At 41.0% G+C, this 27,495-nt stretch overlaps 1 protein-coding gene and 1 non-coding gene across 2 annotated transcripts; one reads left to right on the forward strand and one right to left on the reverse strand.

Annotated features, from left to right (window-relative positions):
- Positions 1 to 429: 429 nt before the first annotated feature.
- On the reverse strand, positions 430 to 27,166 carry LOC113000180 (uncharacterized; the record flags this gene model as incomplete). Its single annotated transcript, XM_026126856.1, has 3 exons — positions 430 to 591; positions 25,073 to 26,056; positions 26,276 to 27,166. Coding segments are annotated over 3 exons (2,037 nt in total), but the record flags the coding sequence as incomplete, so codon positions are not given.
- Positions 26,796 to 26,902, forward strand: LOC113000312 (small nucleolar RNA R71). The gene has a single exon (XR_003265602.1). It is a non-coding gene; the product is annotated as a small nucleolar RNA R71 (small nucleolar RNA).
- Positions 27,167 to 27,495: the final 329 nt, after the last annotated feature.

Consider the following 27,495-nt stretch of genomic DNA (forward strand, 5'->3'; position numbering starts at 1 on the left):
TTCCCTTGAGTATAAGCTGGATTTCACCTCCTCCATGGTGACACATTCCTTACCAACACTAAGAGAATTGACAAAGCTCTCATATGATAGTGGTAGAGAGACTAACAGAATCATGGCAACATCTTCATCCTCTATCTTAACATCTATATCTCTTAATTCCATCAAAATAGAATTTAATTCATTAAGATGATCCTTAAGAGATGTACCTTCTTTCATGTGTAAACCAAATAGACACCTCTTCAAGAAGAGCTTGTTGTAGATTGACTTAGTCATATACAGCTTTTCCAACTTGAGCCATAAGCCACTTGTAGTTTCTTCATTTGCAACTTCATATAAAACTTCATCTGACAAGGAAAGCAAGATTAGTGAGTGAGCCTTTTCTTCTTGGTCTGCAAGTTCTTCAGTCTTTGAAACAAAGGCCTTTTCTTTTTATTCAGAAGCCACTTCTTTCTTCACAGATGCAGAAGCAACAAGAGCCCAAACACATTGTTCCTTCAACAAAGCACGCATCTTGAGGCGCCACAGATTGAAGTTGTTCTTTCCATTGAATTTCTCAATCCTGATTGTGTTTGACATGATTTCTTGAGTGTTCTTGATCATAGTAAAGCAGCGAAAGAACCAAAAACAAGACTCCCACAGCTTGATCTTTGTATTCATACGAGAATCTTGAATTCCCTTGGTCGCAACTTGAGCTCTTGATACCAATTTGTTATGGAAGTGATGAAGAACAAACAAGAACAACAGCAGGAGATGCAGCAGAATAGAAATGTCATACACCAATGTTCCAGCAAAATGAAAGGGAGAAAAAGAGAGAAAGAACACACACAAATTTTACGTGGTTCACCCTTGAGTAAGGCTACATCCACGGGGGGGAAAACAAAAAGCTTTTATTACTGATGCAATATACAAGTGGAAGCCTATCCAAAATACAGGGCATCCTTGCCTTATATAAGCAGAGGACAAAACAGAAAAAAATAACAAAATAAACTTCCATATGGATTTTAGTCACAGCCCAACAAAGGTTTTGAAATTGGTGGATGGTGATGAAAAACCAACAATGGGCTTTGTCTATGAAGCAATTGATAGAGCTAAACAAGCCATTGAAAAGAATTGTCGTTACCACACCCATTAGAATGATATCATTGACAAAAGATAGTTATTCATGCATTTTGATTTGCATGCAGCAGGTGCATATTAATATCATTTTTTTAATTATTTTTACTAAAAATACTTATGTTTTATTTTGAAAAGCTAATTATTCTTTTTCTTTCAAGGTTATTATCTCAATCCCCAATTTCAATTTGAAGTTGTGCATGGAAACGATGTAGCCAAGTAAACCATGAATGGAACTAGAAATGTAATAAGCAAATTTGAACGGGACATTGATAAGCAAATAAGAGCAATCAATCAAGTAAGTAATATTAGGAAAAAAATATTTATTGAAGACTTATTTGGTATATTGGTTCTTGTAGCTGATGGTTTTTCAAGATAAGATGAAGTCATTTGGAACAATACAAGCTCAAAGAGCATGGTCTCAAATGAATCCTAGTAAGATCTTATAGTTTTTTCTAATTGAAGTTTAGCAACATTTTTAACTTGTATTTATGTTCAGTACTTTTATATTAACAACTTATTATTTATGTAATTAGCTAAATGATGGTATGTGTAACACCTCAAATTTTAAAATGAATATATTGTTTGAAAATACTTTAATTTAATTTATTTTAGAAATACATGTCACTTTTTTTTACCGCTACTTATAAATAATAAAAACATCTTACTATAATTTTGTTTTAAAACAAAACGTGATAGTCGGAAAATGCTAAATAGTTGCATCAAATTAAAATAAATGCAAATGTAGAGTAATTGAATTTCCATACATAAATAAAATAAAACTTGTAGTGTCACAAAGAAATATATGGATAAAACCCATAATAGTGTGATAATAAACAAAATACGTTTTTCATCCCTGCTACAACAAAATACTTGTCTGTGGAGAAACTATCTCTCAAAATACATCAAAATAGTAAAGAAACTAGGACCAGAGTAGACTACTAATTACACTAGAAGTACAAAACTAACTAAGATGTGTCCTTAGGAGAATCGTCACTCTCCTCCTTAGACGTTGGTTCCAATTGCCTCAGTAGTTCTCGATACTCCTCCATCTCCTTGGACGACATGTTCAAAATGTCACCTTGATCCTCTGTAAGCTCCACTGGGTGTACTCAATGCACGTTGTATTCGGTCTATTAGTTGGCACTACGTGGATTCGAGTATGGCAGGTGTAATGTGTAGTTTGTGTTATGGTGCAGGGCCATACACTCTCTTTTTGCGAGCTACACTAAGCCCACAAACGCCTTGGTATACTTGGCATCGTCAATACCTAAAAGTTATTGGTTATAGGGGTGAGTCCTCCTTTCCTCGAACACCACAAACAATAGGCAATAGTAAAACAAAATTAAAACATACAATCTACCTAACCACTGTGTGTGGTTTCTAAACAAACAACATTCTCGTATCCTAAGCGTGTAACTATCACACTTATTTCACTATAGGGCTCAATCTTTGCCAACAATCCTCCCAGGTCCTGATGGTCTTACAAAATCATGTGGATAACAGTCGGGAGCAATCGCTACATATGAATATATTGTACATCGACCCCTTATCTCCCAACTCAAAAAGCATAGTCTTAGAGCCCGTCAACAAAGTGAGGCCTATGAGTTACCCACACTAAATGAGTGCACCAAATGTCGGATAGTTACCACTCGCTAATTCCCCTAGGTTCCTCAAACCACTATACCCTAGTGTATCTCTGTCCATCATTCACTTCCTCAACGTAATCTCACCTTCTCAAAGAAGAAAATAGAACCAATGGTTCCTTAATCTCTATCCAATTCTCTTGACTATTGTTGTTGCATCGCGTGCATGGCCCTCGTGCCAAGTGCATCAACAGACGTGTACAAACAAACAAACAAACAAGAAAGAGAGACGAGGCTCAGGCCTACGTACTACTCTCAAGCTCTTATCCATGAGAAATCAAACTTCAAAGTTCAGACCTTATTCTCCCTTTTCTCTCCCTCCAATTTCGTTCCCCTCTCTCCCTCTCCCTCTATTCATCTTCTCCTACCTTCAAGCTCTTATCCTTGACTTCCTATGGTGGTGAGCTTGTTCTTGGCTCATCTTCTCCTTGAAGTGACATCTCCAATCACCTTTCCTCCTTCTCCATTCCACTGCCATTGATCTTTAAGAAGCAAAAGACTCCATTGATGAAGAAGATCCAAGGCCTACAAGCTCTGCATGGAGCTACATCATTTAAGCACTTTGAATGACCATTAATATAACTAATTGACAGCTTGGACAGCCCTTAGGTACTCTCCATGAGCACAACCATGCCTTATATGGCTTCTTGCACTTTTCCAAAACTAACAATAAAAGGATAAAGTAGAGTTTTGCCAAAAATGGTAAAAACTATTTTTGCTAAAATTGATAAATCTTATCCTAACATTCAAGTTAGTGTGCTAACTTCTTAGATTAGTGTGCTAACCTTCCTTGGGATATGTGTACTCAGAGTGGACCTTGCACAAAGTCAACTCACACAGAGACAAATTACACTACGACTCAATACACAGTGCAATTCTTACACAGATAGAAATCTAGCTCAAACTATTTCTATTTCTCTATTAATCTTTACTAAATAAATCACACACACACACATACATAGTACAAAATTCTATGATTAAAAATATATAACTACTGAAGTTAAATTCATGCATGCACAAATGACACAATACAGAGTTTCCCTTGTCAATATGAGTTGTAATTTTCAGAGAATTTTGCAACATGAAGTTGAATATGAGACAAACTATGAGAATAAGTCAAGAGGAAATTCAAGATAGTTTTAATCCTATCAATCTTAATTATATATTTCAAGAAGAAGATACGTTATCACCATGGCTTGAGGAAAGAGAGAGGCCATTGACGGAGGGAGCCCATAACTTTGATTTGCTCCCTATGGAATTTGATGATGATAATGAAGAAGCAATTGGTGGAAATGATTCAGATTTAAGTCAAACACCTAGTGATGGAGGGGGCGATGGTGGTTTAAGTCCACCCAACAATAATAATAATAGTTGTAGTGGTGATGGTGGTGATAATATATCACAAAGTTAGGGAAGAGTTGAAGGGTCATTTGATTCTTTCCAAGCATAACCATCTTTAAGGTGTGATCAAAATCTTATGCATCATATGACACAAGATAGAATAGATGAAGATATTTTTGTGATTTAATTGGTGGTAATAGAAGGAGAGGTTGAGGGAAAAGGCATGAAAATGGTGTATTGGATGATTCTTCCTCATCTAGAGTATCACAATCCTTTGGTGATTCTGGTATTGTTGCATCAGTTGAAGGTAATTACCATGTGGTGACTAATGAGGTAATTTTTTCATAAATTATACATTAGTTATTTATTATGATAAAGACTTGAGGTTTGACATTATTTTTTTAAGGAACAAGATGATGGTCAAAATGGAAAGGCTATGATCATGCAAATTGTCTACAAATTCAGTGGAAGAAATAATGAATTCGTATAAATTTTCTTATATTTATTAAGTAATTTTTTGTTAAGCACTTCAAATAAATCATTTATATATGAACTTTATTTAACTGAGAGTAACTATTAATTTAGTTATGTTGTTAAGACACTCAAACCTATATGAATTTATTAAATATATTAGTAGCTACTAGGTTTTTACTTTGGAAATCTCATATTGATGATTTTTTTTTTAATTATATGTCATCATAGATTATATAATGACAAAGCATTTTAATATAATTTTGTGCAAAATTATGATTTTTGTGAAGCATTTACGTAAGACAGCTGCAATCCGCATCGCAGAATTCGTAATTCTCGTAACCGTGAAAACCTTAACGCGACCGCAATTTGAAATCTTAAGCTGGACTGATGCTTCAATGGCAACACAAGAAGGAGAAGCCTATGAAGGCCATGAAATGGGTGAGACAGCTGCCCTATCAATGGAAAACAGTTGATTCTCTTTAGTAAAAAAAAAAAAAAAAACTTTTTACGTACGAGACAGTGAATCATTACAGTAAACATCATAATTTTTTTGTAAATAACATTGTGAGTCACATAACCATGTTATGTTAGTAACGGTGTTAATGATGCACTCTAAAACTTATAATTTCCAGGTATAAGGTCAAAACAATAAAGTGAGGATAAATATAGAGATCAAAATAATAATTAAACTGATAAAATAGATAATAAAATAGTTTATTTTAAAGAAGAATCAGTTTAACTCAAAATAATCAAATTGGAATTGGCTGTTAAATACACGAAGTCTCAGATCCACAAAGAATAATAAAACTAATTATAAAGTGCAGTAAAAAAAACTAACTATAAAGTGAATAACCCAATTTTCAATTTAATTAATCAGAGAAATATAAATTTTACACAACTACAAATACTAATATGACTTTTTTTTTCAAAAAAAAAAATCTCAAGCAAAAAAAAAAATATTTGCTAACTAAGCCTAAAATTTAATAAGCGTAGGTTTTTTTGTTTGTTTGTTTTTGAGAGGAAGTGCAGGCTAAGTTGTATGAGTGTGTTTTTTAGTATTTTGGTGAATAATTAATCCTTGATACTTTCAAACATTTAATTACAATAAATGGCCTACTTGAACATGTGACTGCCATAAAACTAAATTATTACATTTTACAATATTATATATATATTTTTAAAAATAGTTTGCCTGTCCTTCCTTATTCAAACGCATACCGTTTTTATAATATGATATTCACAGACTTTGTACTGCTAGGTTAAAAAAATTATATAAAAGCATAAGGTAATTGTAGGGAAATTAAGATGTTATTAATGATTATACAACAATGCATATAATCAATAATAATAAAACGACTAATCTTGGACCTCGTCCTAAACTTGGTTACAAACTATTATTATATTATTTTGGCTTATAAAATAAAAATAAAATGCATATTTATTTAAATTGGTCATGGTTAGATAATTGATCTTCTTTAGATGATAAGTCTTTCTCTCTAATCATCATGTCAACAAGCCATTTTCAATTGGTAAAGCACTTATGATCAGGGTTGGAGGAGAAACCTAGCCTGTATTCATTACTATATATCTACCTAAACAATGACTCTTACCATAGGACGATAGGAATGGATATATTAATATTGCTTTTTTAGGAATATATTAGTCGGTAACCTGTGCATACGCACGGGTGGTTCACCAATTGATTTTCGATGAATGAATTAAAAGAAATGTAGAATTACTATATAGGCAAACTGGTAAACAAATGGAACTTTCTCAAAAACAAAGTAGTGAACGAAAAAGAAAAAAAAAGAAGAAGGAAATACCTGAAGGTGAGTGTGTTGCAGTGGAGACAGAGAAATGCAAAAAGGAAGAAGGAAATACCTGAAGGTGAGTGTGTTGTTGCGGAGAAAGAGAAATGTGAATCCGAAAGAAGAAGAGATAAATGTGACGGTGGAGGCTGAGATATATCTTAAAGGAACGACGGCGAGATAGATGAGAAGAGAGTCATATCAAGAACAGAAAATGCGACGTTTCTAGAACCCTCAAGTCACTTTGTAAGTTTTTTTTAATTGCAATGTAGGCTTAAAATTAAATTCAGAAATAAATTATGAAGAAATTTAATATTTATAATTAACTAATTGTTCAAAGTACATCATTCAAAAACATTTCTAAAAAATTGTAAACTACAAAAGGTAGTTTAATCAGTATCATTGTCATCTCAATCCTTTTGTCTTCTAATTAATTACCAATTTATTTTCTTCCCTAATCTTTTTTATTTATTCTCTGATTAGAAAATAAAGCAAGAAACTATAGAAGAACAGAGCCTACATCATCATCATCATCATAATAATAATAATAATAATAATAATAATAATAATAATAATAATAATAATGCTTTTTTAGCAGAGCTTTCTTGCCCAATCTCTTTTTGTTGGCTCTTTCTCTCTCTAGGAATTGCCGCCACCTCTTTCAAAATCAAAGAATTGAATAAATAATAAAAATAATTTTAACATTTATAATATAAATGTTTACAACAAGCAGAAATCAAATAATTGCAGATCAATACACAGCGAGTGTAACAGAGCATGATATTTTATTTAAAAAAAAATTCAAGTGAAAAAATGAGAGGAACACTAACGTCTTCAAATCTCGTGGTTTCCTTGATCTACTCATGGTGGAGAGAAGATATCACAAAAGCGAATAACGAACGAAGAAATGATGTAAGCTCCATTGGAGCTTGTAGGCCTAGGATCTTCTTCATCAATGGATTCCTTTGCTTCTTGGAAGATAAATGGCAGCGGAATGGAGAAGGAAGAGAGAGAGGAAACGCCACTTCAAGGAGAAGATGAGTCTAGAAGAAGCTCACCACCATAGGAGGCCATGGATAAGAGCTTGGAGGAAGAAGGAGATGAATGAAGGGAGAGGGAGAGAAGAACACGAAATTTTGTGCTCTAAAAGAGCTCTAAAATCTGAAGTTAATATTCAAATGATCAAAGTTAAAAAAAAATGCACACACATGACCTCTATTTATAGCCTAAGTGTCACACAAAATTGGAGGGAAATTTGAATTTCAATTCAAATTTCACTTGAACTTGAAATTGAATTTGTGGAGCCAAACTTTGGAGCCAAAATTTCACTAATTATGATTAGTGAATTTTAGTTATGGTTCAGCCCACTTGTCATACCCTAATTTCGTCCGGGGATTATTACTTGATGACATGCAATCTTTGGTTAGCCGCTTTGAGATACTTGGCGTCCTTTGTTGCACAATAAATGAAGTCCCGAGACGTCTCAGAAATCTAAAGGAAGCAGGCTTGCACGATCCGTGAAATTCCGTAATGTGGCGGAAGTCGAAAAGAGGTGTTTTTGCGCAATCCGTAAGTTTCCATAACTTCTTCGAAAGCTAAAAAAGAGAAAATACATAATTCGTAAGGGTTCGTAACCTTGCGGAAGAAAAAATAAGTATTGTTATGAAATTCGTAAAGTTTCGTAACGTTACGGAAAAAGAATTACAAAAAAATAGGAAAGGGGGGTACATTTAGTAAAAAAGGGGGTGTAAATAGCAACCAGGCCCACTTGGGCCCTCCAGAAGATTGCTCCAGAAGGCTGTTGCTTCTGGAGGAAGCAACCTGGCTCGCCTGGGCGAGCTAAGCTCGCCTGGGCGAGCTGGGCGGCAAGCTTCTCCCCTATTTTGCTATAAATAGGGGAAGAAGTGAAGAAGAAAAGGGTTCAGCCCCTTATGCACTTCTCTCTCTTTCGAATTTGCTGAGGAAAATTATTTCCGTGAAGAAAATCCAAGCCGAGGCGCTTCCGTAACGTTTCCATGAGTAATTACATGAAGATTCTCGACCGTTCTTCAAGATCCATCGTTCGTTCCTCGTTTTCTTCAGTCTTCAACAGGTAAGTACCTCAAACCAAGCTTTTCAATTCATTATATGTACCCGTGGTGGTCCACATTGTGTTTCATGTATTTTTATTCTCATTTTCGTTTACTTTTTATACCCCCTTTTGACGTGCTTAAGCCATTTATTTAAGTCGTTTCTCGTCTAATCTAAAAATAAAATAAATTTCCACCGATCGTTTGAATTGTGTCATCCGTTAATTTTGGTTAAAATGATTTCCGACCGTTCGGTCGTGCCGTAACCACGTTGGAAATAAAAAAAGAGGTAAAATAATAATATAATAATAAAAAAAATGCCTTTTTAGTAAAATAAAAGCGAAAGATCAATCGGACGTTTTCTCTTTGGGATTTCTCATTCTTAATTGAATTGACTAATAACTAAAGTGAAATTAAGGCTAAAATCAACTCGCCTAGTCAAGCTCGTCCACAAAAATAGGTTTTTGGAAGTTTATCATTTCAGTTTCTTACTAAGTAAAAAGGATCATTTTTAAGGTCCAACGCCTTAAAATGATCACCCTTCAAGTAAAGAGAATCACTTGATCCATGCATAAGAAAGAACTACGTAGGTCTGATTTCCTCTCCAAAGGAGGGTACGTAGGAGCAAAAGCCCCGCTTTTGTCGACCTCAAAAAATAAAAAGAAATAAAAGTTAAGATAACACAATTCCACAATTCTAAAAAATAGGCTGTTGTCTTTCAAGACAAACGTAAGAGGTGCTAATACCTTCCTCAAGCGTAAATACAACTACCGAACTTAGATTTTTTTTTTTGACCGGTTTCCTTCGGTTTTTTCGACGTTTTCCACAAATAAACGTTGGTGGCGACTCCGCGCATCTTTCCTCCTTTGGAAAGCGCACCCGTGAGCCTCGCCCTCGCTTGCCCGCGAAGGGCACGTTGCGACAGTTGGCGACTCCACTGGGGATTTTTTGTGAGTTAGGCCTATTTTAGGAATTGTGGAATTGTGAAACTTTGGGTGTGCTTTTATTGAACGGTGTAAAATGTAAATATGTGTTGTCTATTTCGCATTCTTTACACTGCATTCTAAGCACCCACGGGTTTGAGTAAAAAAAAAGGGGCCCTACACCCGGGTTCATGGGAATTTAAGGAGTGGAGGTGAATCTATCATCATGCTAGGTCTCCGAGTTGCTTGATAATAGTGAAACCTCGTCTAGAGCTTTCTCTCTTTATAATGTGTTGTCGCTGGTATTCCATACCGCCACAACATTATTATCTTGAGTGATGATACCTCTAGAAAACAGCTGTGTGAGTTATGAATTGTTGGGGAGTAGTTATTAGAGACCCCTAGATATTGTCCTAGGTTCCCAAATAGGGGCAAAGAGCAAACACGCTCCGCGCCATTCGTTCTCATGCATTTTTGGTAAATAGCACTAGTTTATAGTTTTGCTAGTGAGGTTTGGTTTCTTTAGAGTAATACGTAACCTTTTTAATGCTACGTTGAGGCGCCGTCATGCCCAAAACGTACCATTAAAATGGGGTCTCTGCGGTCTCGTGTGTATGAAATACCCATTTTTTCTTGTTCATGCATATGCATTGCATCATTTATGTCGGAGTCTTGATCCACCCTTTTTTTAGGTAAAATGATGGGGACAAATCAAAACGGCAAAAGGTTTTATCAAGTCAAGGTTAAAGGTCTAGATGTCACTAGCCTCAAGGAATTGGGACGATTGATGGGACCCCTCCAAAGGCAAGCCTTCCGCAAAGTTTACGGGAAGATTCTAGATTTGACCGTAGCGGAGGTATTTACGGAAGCTGTCGTATCCCTCGCCCAATGCTATGACCAGCCGTTGAGGTGTTTCACGTTTGGGGACTTCCAATTGGTACCAACTATTGAAGAGTTTGAAGAGATATTAGGATGCCCTCTCGGGGGGAGAAAACCGTATCTTTTCTCCGGCTTTCTTCCTTCCTTGAGCAAGGTCGCGGCTGTGATTGAAGATTCAGCAAAAGAGTTGGATCGCATGAAGCAAATTCGGAACGGCGTAGTGGGCCTGCCTCGGAAATACTTGGAAGACAAGGCAAGGGATATGGCAAGCCAAGAGAAGTGGGGGGCGTTTGCGGATGTTTTAGCTTTGCTAATTTTTGGGGTTGTCCTCTTTCCGAATGTTGACGGCTTGGTAGACTTAGCCGCCATTGATGCTTTCCTCGCATATCACCATAGCAAGGAAAGTCTAGTGGTGGCTATCTTGGCAGATTTGTTCGACACCTTCGACCGGAGGTGTGAGAAAAACAGTGCACAGATTGTCTGTTGTTTGCCCGCCCTCTGTGTATGGTTGATTTCACACCTATTCCGACAAGACACGAGACACCCGTGTCCGCTTCAAAGCTATCGCTCATGCGCCGAAAAAGGAAGAGTCGATTGGGACCAACTTTTTGGCTGGGATAGGGGGCAGCACGATCAATTGGTTTCCTCGTTGGAAGGAAGGCAAGGAAGGAGTTCTTTTCTCATGTGGGGACTATCCTAATGTTCCATTGATAGGGACTAGGGGTTGTATTAATTATAATCCTGCACTCGCCATAAGACAGCTAGGGTATCCCATGAGGGGAGCGCCAACCAAAGAAGGTCTCTCACCTTTCTTTGTGAGGGATCTAGGCACACAAGGTATCAAGGTTATACAAAGAATCCACAAGGCGTGGAGGAGTCCGTTGAGGAAAGACAAGGAGCTTAGGGGCATCCGAAACGACGTCATTGGAGGTTATCATGGATGGCTAATAATTCACACGCGGGGCTTAGGCTGGCTCTCCAAATTGAAAGTTATCGATGAGGAGAACTTCGAAGCTCCAGAGGAAGATGAAGAAGTTCGAGCTCTAAAGTTAGAGCTAGGGAAGGCGAGACTCGCCAAGGAGAAGTTCAAATCAGCTGCTACACACATCCGGAAGGAGTGCACCGAGTTACAAGAGGAAAACGCGGCCACTGCAAAAGCCCTTGAACAAGAAACCAAAAGGGCCCGCAAGGAGGAATATGGCCGAGAGAAATTCCGGGGAGCATTGTGGGGTAGTAACAATGAGCTCAAGCTCCGAAGAGAGGAGAGAGATCGGTCACGGGTGCATGGCATGATCTTAAAAGAAGAGTTAGTTGCTTGCGCGAGGTCCAAAAGGAATTTGGCTCAACACTTGGAAGCCACGGATCAAAGCATGCTAGCCATCATAGGGCAATACAAGGAAGAATTGAACCAGTCCATGGCCCATGAACAAAAGCTAGTGGAGGATTTTGCACAAGTGTATGCCGAAAAAGAAGCAAGAGGGAGGGTGATTGATGCGCTGCATCAAGAAGCGACTATGTGGATGGATAGATTCGCCTTGACCTTGAATGGAAGTCAAGACCTCCCGCGTCTATTAGCCAAAGCAAAAGACATGGCCGAAGTGTGTACTGCCCCCGAGGAGATTCATGGGCTAATCAATTACTGTCAACACATGATAGATTTGATGGCCCATATAATTAGGAATTGTTAGGTTCTTTTGTAACACCTTTGTATAACCTTGACTTGATGAAAGCTTTGTTCTTTTTATAAAATGAGAAGTTCTGGACTCATTACGTTATCTAAAAATCTTGGGGTGGATCCAAGTGCTCCGATCATCCATTTGCATACTCATGTTTTGGTGGCATACTCACCGTTGTTTATTTCTTTAGGAATTTCATCATAACTAAGAAAACACCAAGGCACCCCTATAACACTCGATCCAGAAAAATGGATAATGAAGAGGGCATGCAGGAACAGATGAAGGCCGATCTATCGGCCTTAAAAGATCAAATGGCTTCCATCTCGGAGGTCATGTTAAAACTCCAGAAAACCATAGAGGATAAAGCCACCGCAACCGCCTCCAGTACAGTTAGGGAAGCGGAGCCGGTGCTGCAGCCCGCCTTGAATCCGGGCCTAGACAGAAACACGGCCGTGTTCGGTCGAAGGTACTGTCCGCAAGCTTATCCTTATGGCCTGCCTCCGGACTTCACCCCCCGTGCCACCCCAGAAGATTTAAGCCAAGCCCCGACCTTTGAGGGGCAACTCCCACCTTATGAAGACTATCCCGGGCAAGACGATGGGGAAGGAGATACCCATCTTGGCCCCCTGCACCACCTCAAAGATCCATCCCCGCATGAACTACCCCAGCCGAACATAGTCCGCCATATCCCAGCCTCACCCACGCCCGTAAAAGAATCTGTTCCCTTCGCGGAAGATAGGGGAAAGATTGAGGCGCTTGAAGAGAGGTTGAGGGCAGTCGAGGGCCTCGGCAATTATCCTTTCTCAGATTTGGCAGATTTATGTCTTGTGCCCAACATCGTCATCCCTCCCAAGTTCAAAGTACCAGACTTTGATAAGTACAAAGGGACGACATGTCCAAAGGGGCATCTCCGGATGTATTGCCGGAAGATGGGGGCATATTCTGCGGACGAAAAATTGTTGGTCCATTTCTTTCAAGACAGCTTGGCCGGAGCAGCTGTAGCATGGTATACCAATCTGGAAGCTTCCCAGATCCGATCATGGAAGGACTTGGCAACTGCCTTCATTAGGCAGTACCAGTACAATACGGACATGGCTCCCGATCGGAACCAGCTTCAGGGTATGACTAAACGAGAGCATGAGTCCATTAAGGAATATGCCCAGAGATGGAGAGATCTCGCAGCCCAAGTCGTACCGCCCATGACGGAAAGAGAGATGATCACAATTATGGTAGATACGTTACCCATGTTCTACTATGAAAAGCTGATAGGCTACATGCCGGCCAACTTTGCGGATCTCGTCTTCGCCGGAGAAAGGATTGAATCCGGGCTACGAAAAGGCAAGTTTGAATATGCTGCCAATATGGCCCCCAACAACAACAGAAGAGCCCTAGTAGTGGGCGCGAGGAAAAAGGAAGGAGACGCCCACGCGGTCACCACCGCCCCAACATGGATGAAAGCACCCCAAAATATCCAAAGCTCATACCAGCCCAATCCCCCAAATTTTTTAATCCGAGCCGGGAATTCCCTCCCGACTCAAGTGAAAGGACCACCCGCAGCAGAAAGAGCGCCGGCCCAACGCACAGCTCCAGCCGCACTCCGGCCAGTTAATAATGCAGCCCCCGGCGTGACCTATGGATATGCACAGCACCCGAAAGACAACTTCCCTCCTATTCCCATGGCATATTCCGAGTTATGGCCTTCATTATTGGAGAATCACTTGGTGGTGGCCATACCCGGGAAGGTTCTCCAGCCACCCTACCCCAAGTGGTATGATCCGGGTGCCAAGTGTGTGTACCATAGTGGAGTTCCCGGACACAATATTGACTCCTGCATCCCGTTCAAGTATAAAGTGTAGCATCTGATTAGTGCCGGCTGGCTAGCATTTCAGGAAGAAGGCCCAAATGTTAAAATCAACCCGCTAGCTAGTCATGGAGGTGCTAGCGTGAACGCCATCGAAGAGGACGGGCCGTCACGGACAAAGAGGATAGGAGACGTGGCTACTTCTAGACGCTTCATCTATCAATCACTGCAAGCGGCGTGCATGGTCTCCCGAGGTGGAGATGAAAGGGATGAATGTTTGTTTCACCTCGGGGAGTCGCATGACATGGAAACCTGTCTCGTGGTGGAAGAATTGCTTCAGCGGCTCATGGATTGCGGGCAGCTTGAAGTGTTCATAGGAGGGAAGGAAGAACCACAAATTTGCATGTAGTCGGAAGAGAAGAAGGTTCCTCTAACCCCCAAGGCCCTAGTGATATGTTTTACTAGGAAAGGGACCGGCTCCACACCCATATACCCGCGGGCGACGCCCAAGCCAACGCCATTTGCATATCAAAGTGATAAGGTTGTTCCGTGGAAGTATACCCCTCTCGCGTCCAGCGAAAGAGTTGCAACCGAAGTTGACTCCCTATCAGCTAAGGTAACCAACATCACCGGCCTCAGTGACGTAACCCGCAGTGGTCGGGTGTTCGCTTCCCCTCACCCGGCGGAATTGCCCTCTAAAGGGAAGGCGCCCATGGTCCAAGAGCCCACAGACATAGCCACCTCCTCGAAGGAAGTAGATCCTCCCGTGGCAAAAGGAGCCGAAAAGAAAGAAGGTCTTCAAGGAATAACAGTGACTTTGGAAGAGGCCCATGAGTTCCTCCGCCTCATCCAACAAAGCGAGTTTAAGGTAGTCGAGCAACTGAACAAAACTCCAGCAAGGATCTCTTTGCTTGAACTACTCATAAACTCTGAGCCTCATCGTGCGCTGTTGATAAAGGTCCTTAATGATGCGCATGTAGCACATGATATCTCAGTGGAGGGTTTCGAAGGAATCGTTAATCATATAACCACCAACAACTACATCGCGTTTGCGGAAGAAGAGATTCCCGTTGAGGGGAGAGGACACAACAAGGCTCTACATGTGTCGGTAAGATGTATGGACCACGTTGTCGCAAAGGTACTTATCGACAATGGATCGAGTTTAAATGTAATGCCGAAGACCACTTTGGAAAAGCTTCCTTTTAGTGCGTCACATTTAAAGCCGAGCTCGATGGTGGTGCGAGCCTTTGATGGTACTCGGCAGGAAGTGATGGGGGAAATCAACATTCCCATTCAGATAGGCCCCCACACTTGCAATGTGGTGTTTCAAGTAATGGATATAAATCCTGCCTATAGCTGCCTCTTAGGAAGACCGTGGATTCATGCCCTGGGAGTGGTCCCTTCAACGCTTCACCAGAAATGGAAGTTCACAGTGGGTGGACTTTTAGTGATAGTGTCGGGTGAAGAGGACATGTTAGTGAGCTGCCCTTCCTCCGCACCATACGTGGAAGCGGCGGAAGAATCATTGGAAACGGCCTTCCAATCCTTTGAGGTGGTGAGCTGCGCCTCTGTGGAACCAAGTCCGTCGCTATCTTCTCTCTCCAAAGCGGCCATAATGGTGGCGCGTGTTATGCTCAGAAACGGATTTGAGCCCGGAATGGGTCTAGGCAAGGACTGCCTCGGAAATGCCGACGTGGTCAATATCAAGGGAAATCCATACAAGTATGGATTAGGGTACGAACCCGGGATGCCGGGGAGGAGAAACGTGCCGTCAAGATTTCGGGCGGATAGGGTATGGCCCGGCCGTATTTGCCAGTGTTTCACTAGGGCTGGAATGGTGTCCGAGGAGGAGGTGGCCGCAATAGAAGAAGAGTTCCCTCAAGACCCACCAAGTTTTGTGCAACCATGCCACCCCGATTCCCAAGTGGGGAACTGACGCGTAATAAGCCAGTCAGAAGTCTATACCGCTGATTCAATGTAATTAGAGCCTATAGATTTCCTTTCTCTTTTGTTTTGTGAAACCTACCTTATTAAATAAACAAAGAGATCTTGTTTCATCTGTTCTTGCAGTACCACCCTTTCTCATATCATTTTGCATGTTTTTTTGTTTCTTTTGCCTTGTTTGGTATAGATATGAGGGTCGATTCTTTGAGGATCCTAACAACGAGGGTTTGACAATCGATTTCGATCAAGATATAAGCCAAACGATAAACGAGGAAGAGGAAGAGGACGTCCTGTCACCAGAGTTGGAGAGGTTGGTCGCTCAGGAAGAACGTGAAATGAAGCCTCACCAAGAAGAAACCGAATTGGTAAACTTGGGGACTCCGGAGGAAAAGAAAGAGGTAAAGGTAGGAACCCGTATAACCGCGCCTATCCGCCAAGGCTTGATAACTCTTCTTGAAGAGTATCAAGATGTCTTTGCGTGGTCGTATCAAGACATGCCCGGTCTGGATTCCGACATTGAGCAGCATAAGTTGCCGTTGAATCCTGGGTCTTCCCCGGTTAAGCAAAAGTTACGAAGAATGAAACCTGAGATGTCTTTAAAAATTAAAGAAGAAGTAAGGAAGCAGTTCGATGCAGGTTTCTTAGCTGTGGCGCGGTACCCGGAGTGGGTGGCCAACATTGTCCCAGTCCCGAAAAAGGACGGCAAGGTTCGAATGTGTGTAGACTACCGGGACTTGAACCGAGCCAGTCCTAAGGACAATTTTCCCCTGCCACACATTGACATATTGGTAGATAATACGGCCAAATTCGCCCTTTTCTCATTTATGGATGGTTTCTCGGGATATAATCAAATAAAGATGGCACCCGAAGATGTAGAGAAGACCACTTTCGTCACTCTCTGGGGGACTTTCTGCTATAAAGTGATGGCCTTCGGATTGAAGAATGCTGGGGCAACCTATCAACGCGCCATGGTGGCGTTGTTCCATGACATGATGCATAAGGAAATAGAGGTCTACGTAGATGACATGATTGCCAAGTCTCGGACTGAGGATGAGCACCTTCTCAATCTGCGTAAGCTGTTTGGAAGGTTGCGGAAATACCAATTAAAATTGAACCCAACCAAATGCACTTTTGGGGTGAAGTCGGGGAAGCTGCTAGGATTTATCGTAAGTCAGAAAGGGATAGAGATAGATCCCGAGAAAGTAAAGGCCATCCTTGAAATGTCTCGCAGCTCACCCCTACCTGTGAACCCATTTTTAAGCTGTTACGTAAGAACCAAGCGGTCCTATGGAACAGTGACTGCCAAGAGGCCTTCGAGAAGATCAAACAGAGTCTCGCGAATCCCCCAGTGCTCATGCCACCTGTAACAGGAAGACCTTTTTTCCTGTACATGATCGTGTTGGACGAGTCTATGGGGTGCGTGTTGGGTCAGCATGATGATTCTGGGAAAAAGGAGCAAGCCATTTACTATCTGAGCAAGAAGTTTACCGCATGTGAGATGAATTACTCAATGCTGGAAAGGACATGTTGTGCTCTGGTATGGGCATCACATCGGCTCAGGCAGTACATGCTCAGCCATACCACATGGCTTATTTCCAAAATGGATCCCGTAAAATACATCTTTGAAAAACTGGCCCTCATGGGACGAATCGCCAGGTGGCAGGTACTATTGTCTGAATTCGATATCGTTTACGTCACTCAAAAGGCGGTAAAGGGAAGTGCCTTAGCAGATTATTTGGCCCAGCAACCCCTCCAGGATTATCGGCCGATGCACCCCGAGTTCCCAGATGAAGATATCATGGCCCTGTTTGAAGAGAAGCGGACGCATGAGGACCTAGACAAATGGATTGTTTGCTTCGATGGGGCATCAAATGGTTTGGTCCACGAAGTAGGGGCACTCCTTGTATCCCCGGATGATCAGTGTATTCCTTACACGGCTAGGCTAGGTTTTGATTGTACCAACAATATGGCCGAGTACGAAGCATGCGCCCTCGGGGTTCAGGCGGCCGTTGATTTTGATGTAAAACTACTCAAGGTGTATGGAGACTCAGCTTTGGTGATACGCCAGTTGAAAGAAGAATGGGAAACTAGGGATTCGAAGTTGATACCCTATCAAACTCACATCTTGAGGTTAGCCAAGTACTTTGACGACATTTCCTTCCACCACATACCTCGGGAAGAGAATCAGATGGCTGGCGCGCTAGCCACCCTGGCATCCATGTTTCAACTTGCCCCACACGGGGATCTGCCGTACATCGAATTCAAATCTCAAGGCAGGCCGGCATATTGTTATGCAATAGAGGAAGAGCGGGATGGGAAACCGTGGTATTTCGACATCAAGCAGTATGTCGAGAACAAGGAATATCCACCAGGGATTTCTGACAATGACAAAAGGACATTGAGGAGATTGGCTACTGGTTTCTTTGTAAGTGGTACCATCCTGTACAAACGAAACCACGACATGACCCTCCTACGATGCATAGATGCCAAAGAGGCGAACTTCATGATCGAGGAGATCCACGAGGGTTCCTTTGGGACACATGCCAATGGGCATGCTATGGCCAGAAAAATCCTTAGGGCCGGTTATTATTGGCTCACCATGGAAAGCGATTGCTGCACTCATGTCAGGAAATGTCATAAATGTCAGGCATACGCGGACAATGTCAATGTTCCGCCACATCCTCTGAATGTTATGTCCGCCCCTTGGCCGTTTTTGATGTAGGGAATCGATGTCATTGGGGCCATCGAACGCAAGGCATCGAATGGTCACCGATTCATTCTTGTGGCGATAGATTACTTCACCAAATAGGTCGAAGCAGCTTCCTATACTAATGTCACAAGGAATGTGGTAGTTAGATTCATAAAGAAGGAGTTGATTTGTCGATACGGACTCCCTAGGATGATCATTACTGACAATGGCACCAATCTGAACAATAGGATGATGCAAGAGATGTGCGAAGACTTCAAGATCCAGCATCATAACTCTACCCCTTATCGGCCAAAGATGAATGGGGCTGTAGAGGCTGCGAATAAGAATATCAAGAAGATTGTTCAGAAGATGACAGTGTCATACAAAGATTGGCATGAGATGTTGCCTTTCGCCCTACACGGGTACAGAACCTCGGTGCGAACTTCTACTAGGGCAACACCGTATTCTTTGGTTTATGGGATGGAGGCAGTACTCCCATTTGAGGTAGAAGTTCCTTCTCAGAGGATAATGGCGGAGTCGGGCCTAGAAGAGTCAGAATGGGCTCAAGCACGCTACGACCAACTTAACCTTATTGAAGGTAAGCGTTTGGCCGCCATGAGCCATGGGCGTTTGTATCAACGAAGGAAAAAGAACGCATTCGACAAGAAGGTACGCCCGTGCAAGTTCAACGAGGGAGACCTTGTGCTGAAGAAGATGTCCCACGCTGTTAAAGATAATCGAGGCAAGTGGGCCCCAAATTATGAAGGACCTTTCGTGGTGAAAAGAGCTTTTTCTGGGGGTGCTCTGATAGCCGTACCCGAATCAAATAAACATGAAAATGCAGTAACTAGGAAGTGATCCTAGGTCGTTTCCCAACGAGCAATGACAAGCCAAATGTTCATAATATACTTGCAGTAACAGTAACGATGGGGGGGGGGGGGTTTGGTTGTTTGGTAATTAAAGAGCAGAACAAATAAAATGGAATACGAAACTACTAATATTAAAAACGGGTTGTTTCCTCTGATTCAGAAGCCACTCTCTTATCCTGGGTTATGGAGAATTCGTCCCTAACAGTCAACCACTTAATCCAACCCTATTTCAATTTACTAAGCGAAAATCAACTTAGGGTTTTCAATACGTGATTAGGCACCACATACACCAGTTAGCCCTTCGTCCATTAAGCATGAACGCAAGTTAGGCTCAGAGGCAATTAATGAACACGAAGCGTGCACTGATTAATATTCACGAAATTGGGATAACTGGTGAAGGGAAAACTGCCAGGAAACCACATTACAAACGAAACCTCAAAGAGAGTTGGGCTTCGTCCTCAAAAGGAAACAACACCAGAAAATCTAGCCTTCCATGGATTTAAACAGAAAACGCAAATGAAACATGAAGCAGAAACGTAAATGAACAAGAACGTAAATGAACAGAAACGTAAATGAAAGTAGAAGAAGAAGCAAGAATTAACTCGTACTTAGAAGCAGAAAACGGAAATTTGCATTAAGAACGAAAACTGTAACAAGGGAACAGAAAAACGTGAAAACCTAAAACCAAAGCTCTGAATAATGAAAATAGCATAGCAGAATAGAATGCCCTACACGAATCCCAAGGAAGCTATTTAAAAAGAGTCACTCAAAGTCACTAGGCCCTATTACAATGCTCTGGCCCAAAACGAAATAAACACTGAACAACATAAAATAAAATTGCGAAATTTCCTAATTAGAAATTAACTAAGGTAAGCGCTGCTTTATTTGCCTTCTTCAAGTCCACAACCAAAATCCGGATTAAGCCCAATGTTTCATTAATTCCTGAAATTAAATTAAAAACATCAAATTAGCTAAATGAGCCCAAATAATAAAACTGCCTAATTAATTGACAATTAAGACCAATCAATAATTAAAATGGTGCAAAAAGGGTTTAGAAAATAGAAGAAAATGATGGCACATCAAAACCCCCCATACTTAGCGTTTTGCACTCTTGGGCAAAATGAAACAAAGAACAAAATCCAAGGATATGAAAGGGAGACAAACAAAAACATTCACATATTTCTCAATGAACATCAAGGAATGAAAGGAATGGGTAACATCTAACATAAGGAGATCCAAAAAGTCAAGACATTCATGAAAATCATCCAAGCAACCCAATCATGGCAAAATAGTTAATCAGCTCAAGAATGAAAAGTGATAAAGCCTCACAAGATATACACTCTATCTCTCAAGTGTCTAGGCTACTATTTACCCTCAAAGCACCCATGAAAGCAAACACCACATAAACTTAGCAAGATTCTAAAATTGACAATCAACCCATAAACACAAGCACATGAGGATCAAAAGGTCTTTTAAGGTTGTAATGGGGCCAAGGACAAGGTATGGAGAAATATGGAATAAGTGGCTAAATCCCAAAGGAATAGAGGAGCAAAGGGGAATAAGTGCATATTAAGAAAAAAATAAGAAGTAAAGATAAAAATTAAACATGAAGAGTAGAACCAAGAGTTTCATCATTCTTGTGCCATTTAAGATCTTATTCACTCAACTTTATTGCTTTTCTTTTTCTTTTTTGGAATTTTTTTTTTTTTTGGAATTTTTTTTTTTAGCCTTTGAGAAACAACATTTCATTTAGCATGTCCAACATTTAACCAATATACAATGTACATCAAGTATGGCCCAAAATACATCATGAAGCATAGCCAACAAAACAAGTTGTCCAATGAAACAAAAAACCCCCCACACTTATTCCCAAAACAATTCCAAAGCTCCAAAATTCCTTAAGGATATGGTAATATCATGGTTTTTCACTTAAGGCTTGTAGTGAGCTTCAAAACAAGGAAAGGGAAACAAGGCTCAAAAGGGCTATCAAAGGAATTAATTCAAGGTAAGTCCATTTGGCTAGAAGCTTATAAGAACAAAATTGCCTTAATCATTTCCAAATATGCATGTGAATTAGGACGCATCAACAAGAATCAAGCCAAGGCTATTGTGCAAGCAATCAATGGGGCAAAACACACCAAATGATTATAATGATGGATGGCTCAAATTCTCACAAAGGTAAAATCATCACTTTCAAATTGAGCTTTCAAAACTATCATGACATGTAGAGAAGAATCAAGGATTTCAAGTCACAAAATGTCAAGAACTTTTATTTTCAAAACAATTACCCATTTCTTGAACATATCCTATAATTCAAAGAAAAACATGCAAAGTCGTACGTGCACATGAAATTGACCCAAAATATTAAACTGAAAATCCGACGAAACTAACAACATTAACAAATTAACACAACTAACAAATTAACAAAACCAACAAAACTAGCAAAACCAAAGAACACTCCCCCCCCCCCATACTTAAACAACACATTGTCCTCAATGTAGCACAATTAAAAGATTAAAAACAATTAAATCATCAAAGAGAATCGGACAAGTGTAATAAAAGCAAAGAAGGAGATAGGAAAAGAAAAACTCCCTAAGTCATGGTGGAGGAAGAGTAGGGTGGAGTAAGGAAGTCTCTTCCACCACTACGTCCACTAAAGAAGGGTTCGTGAGGAATGGCTTAAGTCGATGTCCGTTGACCTTGAAGCTCTTGTTTGTGGAGTCGCTTTTGATCTCAACTGTACCATAAGGAAAAACATTAGTAACAACAAAAGGACCAATCCACTTAGACCTCAACTTACCACTCATGAGTCCAAGCCTAGAATTATACAATAACACTTTTTGCCCAACCACGAAGTCTTTTTTAACTATCATGCTATCATGGAACTTCTTGGTCTTTTCTTTGTAGAACTTGGCATTCTCGTAGGCTTCTAGGCGGATTTCATCTAACTCACTCAGTTGCAACTTCCTTTCCTCGCCAGCTTGATCCATAGAGAAGTTGCAAGTCTTCACTGCCCAGTATGCTTTGTGCTCAATTTCCACTGGAAGATGACATGCCTTTCCAAAGACAACCTGATAAGGAGACATTCCTATGGGTGCTTTGTAGGCAGTCCGATGTGCCCAGAGAGCATCATCAAGCCTGGTACTCCAATCTTTCCTGCTTGGCTGCACAATCTTCTCTAGAATTCTCTTGATTTCCCTGTTAGAAATTTCTGTCTGTCCATTAGTCTGGGGGTGGTATGGTGTGGATACCCTGTGTACCACCCCGTACTTTTTAAGCAGGGCATGCATTGTCCTGTTGCAAAAATGGGTTCCTTGATCACTAACAATTGCTTTAGGTACTCCAAACCTGCAAAACAGATTAGACTTGACAAAGTCTGCGACAACTTTAGCATCATTAGTTCTAGTGGGCTTGGCTTCCACCCATTTTGAAACATAATCAACTGCAAGGAGAATATAAACATAACCAAAAGAGACAGGAAAAGGACCCATGAAATCTATACCCCAGACATCAAACACCTCACAGAATAGCATAGGTTGCTGAGGCATTTGTTGTCGCCATGTAAGTGTATTTCCTGCTCTCTGACACTGCTCACAAGTGCTGCAGATCTTCCACGCATCTTTAAAGATGGTGGGCCAATAAAAACCACAATCAAGCACTTTGCGAGCTGTCCTTTGAACACCCAGATGACCTCCCGGTGCGGAAGAATGACAGAACTGCAGGACTGAGTCAGTCTCATGATCTGGAATGCACCGTCTAATGACCTGATCACTGCACAATTTCCACAAGTAGGGGTGATCCCAAATAAAATGCTTAGCATCACTTTTAATCTTATCTTTTTGGGCCTTAGATGCTAAGGGAGGAAAAATAGAGGCAACTAAATAATTGACAATGTTAGCAAACCAGGGAGTAGAAAGAGAGTCAGAAATACTATACAATATATACAAATGATCATCCGGGAAATCATCCCGAATAGGTGAATCTGCATCAGAGACACGTTCGATCCGACTCAAATGATCAGCAACTAGATTTTGTGCTCCGCTCCTATCACGGATCTCCAAGTCAAACTCTTGGAGCCAGAGCATCCATCGGATCAACCTAGGCTTAGAATCAGCCTTCTTCAACAAGTACTTTAGAGTTGCATGGTCAGTATAAACAATAATGCGAGTACCAAGCAAATAAGATCGAAATTTTTCAAGAGCAAAAACTATGGCTAGAAGCTCTTTCTCAGTAGTAGTATAATTTGCTTGGGCAGCATCTAAAGTCCTAGAAGCATAATATATCACCCTGGGCAATTTATCAATTTTCTGAGCAAGGACAGCCCCCAATGCATAATTTGATGCATCACACATAAGCTCAAAAGGGGCTGTCCAATCGGGTGCCTAGATGATGGGGGTGGTAGTCAACGCTCTTTTGAGGCAATCAAAAGCCTCTTTGCATCTGTCATTAAAGTCAAACTCCACCTCCTTTTGCAACAAGTTGGACAGTGGAAGGGCTACTTTGCTAAAATCCGTTATAAAGTGCCTGTAGAATCCTGCATGACCAAGAAAAGATCGCACCTCTCGCACACAAGAGGGGTAAGGCAATTGTGAAATAACAGAAATTTTTGCAGGATCTACTTCAATACCCTTATTGGAAATAATGTGGCCTAAAACTATACCTTGCTTAACCATAAAATGACATTTTTCAAAATTTAGAACAAGGTTAGTTTCAATGCATCTATTCAAAACTTTTTCCAAACTATTCAAACAACCATCAAAAGAGGATCCATATATAGTGAAATCATCCATAAACACCTCTATGCAATTTTCTAAAAAATCACTGAAAATACTAATCATGCACCGCTGGAAAGTACCAGGGGCATTGCACAGGCCGAAAGGCATTCTCCTATAAGCAAAAGTGCCGAAGGGGCAGGTGAATGTGGTCTTTTCCTGATCCTCAGGAGCAATAGTAATTTGCATATAACCAGAAAAACCATCAAGGAAACAGTAGTTGGATTTACCTGCCAGGCGTTCAAGCATCTGGTCAATGAATGGCAGGGGAAAATGGTCCTTTTTGGTAACCTGGTTCAGCCTCCTATAGTCAATGCAGACTCTCCAACTGTTCTGCACCCGAGTAGGAATCAGCTCCTCCTTCTCATTTTTTATCACTGTGAGGCCAGTCTTTTTCGGGACTACCTGGACGGGACTCACCCATTGGCTGTCGGAGATAGGATAAATGATTCCAGCTTGCAAAAGCTTGGTTATCTCCTTCTTCACTACATCAAGAATCACCGGGTTGAGTCTTCTCTGTGGCTGTCTTACTGGTTTAGTTCCATCCTCTAAATTTATTCGATGCATACATGTGGATGGGCTAATACCAGGAATGTCCGCCAGGGTCCAGCCTATAGCCTTCTTATGCTTCTTGAGAACTGACAGCAACTTCTCCTCTTGCTCATCAGCAAGGGAGGCAGATATAATCACTGGAAAACTCTTGCTATCATCCAAGTAAGCGTATTTTAAATTTGATGGCAGAGGCTTCAATTCTGGTGTGGTCGGCTGGACAGTGGTAGAAGGAGATGGTTTCTCATCCTTTACCTCATAAAGAAAGTCAGAGGGATGTGTACTTCCTGAAACATGGTTAGTCCTATCTGACTCTATAAAATCAATCTCAAGAGGTAAAACACCACCACCAGGCATGCAATAAATATCACTCTCAGATTCACTCTCAGCATCAAATTCAGACATATGATCAAGTACAATTTCAAACTCAATGCATGAAGAGTGAGAGGCATGCAGATTAGAATAAAGATCAGTCATGTATTCATCAACAACATGGTCAATTATTTAAGCACGAAATACAGAAAGATCTTCAGATGGGTATTTCATAGCATCCAGAATATTAAAATGAACAGTTATGTCACCAAATTCCATAGACAGTGTGCCTGCATAAACATCTATCTTAGTTCTAGTAGTTTTCATAAAGGGTCTGCCTAGAATGATGGGAATTGATCCTTGAGAAAATCCATCTTCCATATTCAAAATATAAAAATCAGTAGGGAAAATCAGTTCACCAACTCTAACTAAGACATCTTCTATGAAACCAACAGGGTAGGCAACACTTCTATTAGCTAAATGAATTACCACATCAGTTGACTGCAAGGGGCCTAGAGATAGAGAATTAAAAATAGACAGAGGCATAACACTAACAGAAGCTCCTAAATCTAGCATGGCATTGTCAAACTTACTATTCCCTATGATACAAGGTATGCTGAATGTACCTGGATCTTTGCATTTTTCAGGAATTTGAGGAACAGATTTACCAATCAATGCGGAGACATTTCTGCCCATGCTAATTCGTTCACTTCCTTTAAGCTTCCGCTTATTAGTGCACAGCTCCTTCAAGAATTTGGCATATCTTGGAATTTGCTTTATTGCATCCAACAGAGGTATGTTTACCTCTACTTTTCTAAACGTTTCCAAGATCTCTTTCTCTGCCTCTTCCATTTTTTTGTTGAAAACTGCTCTTGGAGGGAATGGAAGAGGGGGAATGTGCTGCTTCTGCAAATCAGAATTACCTGTGGAAGAAGATTCACCTGCACTGAAATTGTTAGGTAAATTTTTGTCATCACCTTTTTCTGGAATAGAGTGAAGTTTGGCAGGTTCATTTGCAGATGAGGAAGGTGCTACGGGTTGAGGTCCTTGACACTGCTTTCCTGACCTCAATGAAATGGCACTGACATTTTTGGGATTTTGGACAGCTTGAGAAGGCAGCTTGTCAGAATTCTGGGACTGTTGTTGATTCAATTGGGTAGCTAATTGTCCCATCTGATTGGTTAAGCTCTGAATAGAGGCTCTGGTCTCTTGCTGAAACTGCATGTTCTGCATAGTCATTTGCCTCACAAGTTCTTCGAGGGAAGGTTGTGGAGGGGCCTCAACTGTTGGCTGTTTCTGGGGTTGTTGTTGTTGTTGGATTGGTGGAGGAATGTATGGTCTGCTTGGGCCAACAGCATTTTGGAAGGAAGGAGCAGGCTGCTGTTGTTGTTGCTGAGGGCTGGACCATCTGAGGTTAGGGTGATTCCTCCATCCAGGGTTATATCTATTGCTGGAAAGGTCATAATTGTTTTGCTGTGGTTGATTTTGCTGCTGAGGTTGAGGAGGTCTATTGTAAATATTTGCAGCATAAGCTTCAGGCTGCTCAATTGCTCCAGGTTGCTGCATGGAAGGGCAAAGGTCTGTATGGTGGTCAGCAGAGGAGCACAAACCACAAACCCTTGCGACAGGTACAAATTTCTGATTCAAGGCCAGCTGGGTTACCAAGTTGACCAACGCATCCAGTTTGCCTTCAAGCTTCTTAGTTTCAGATGATGCAGATGGGTTTGTAGCTACCTCATGCACTCCTCTAATGACTATGGCATCATTTCTGGCACTAAACTGCTGGGAGTTGGAGGCCATCTTCTCAATTAAATTTCTGGCTTCAGCAGGAGTCATGTCTCCAAGGGCTCCACCACTGGCAGCATCTATCATACTTCTCTCCATATTACTGAGTCCTTCGTAAAAATATTGGAGAAGAAGCTGTTCTGAAATCTGATGGTGGGGGCAACTGGCACATAGTTTCTTAAATCTCTCCCAGTACTCATACAGGCTCTCTCCACTGAGTTGTCTAATACCTGAGATATCCTTCCTGATGGTTGTGGTCCTGGAAGCAGGGAAAATTTTTTCTAAGAATACTCTCTTAAGGTCATCCCAGCTCGTGATGGACCTTGGAGCAAGGTAATACAGCCAGTCCTTTGCCACTCCCTCTAATGAATGAGGAAAAGCCTTCAGAAATATGTGATCCTCTTGGACATCTGGGGGTTTCATGGTGGAGCAGACAATGTGAAATTCTTTCAAATGTTTGTGCGGGTCTTCACCTGCAAGGCCATGAAACTTTGGAAGCAAATGAATCAGTCCAGTTTTAAGAACATATGGGACATCCTCATCAGGGTATTGGATGCACAAGCTTTCATAGGTGAAATCAGGTGCAGCCATTTCCCTTAGAGTCCTCTCACGAGGTGGAGGTTGTTCCATGTTCTCAGAATGTGCAAAATCAGAATGCTCAGAATCAGAATGCTCAAAATTATAATGCTCAAGATCAGGATGTTCAAAATCACCAATCACAGAATGCACAGATTCACCAGTTATGGAATGCTCAGAATGATCAAAAGGTATAAAATGATGCCTAACTAATCTATGAAATGTCCTATCTATCTCAGGATCAAAGGGTTGTAAGTCAGATGGATTGC

This window comes from Glycine max, chromosome 18 (assembly GCF_000004515.6).
Source record: "Glycine max cultivar Williams 82 chromosome 18, Glycine_max_v4.0, whole genome shotgun sequence".
In the NCBI taxonomy this organism is placed as follows: domain Eukaryota; kingdom Viridiplantae; phylum Streptophyta; class Magnoliopsida; order Fabales; family Fabaceae; genus Glycine; species Glycine max.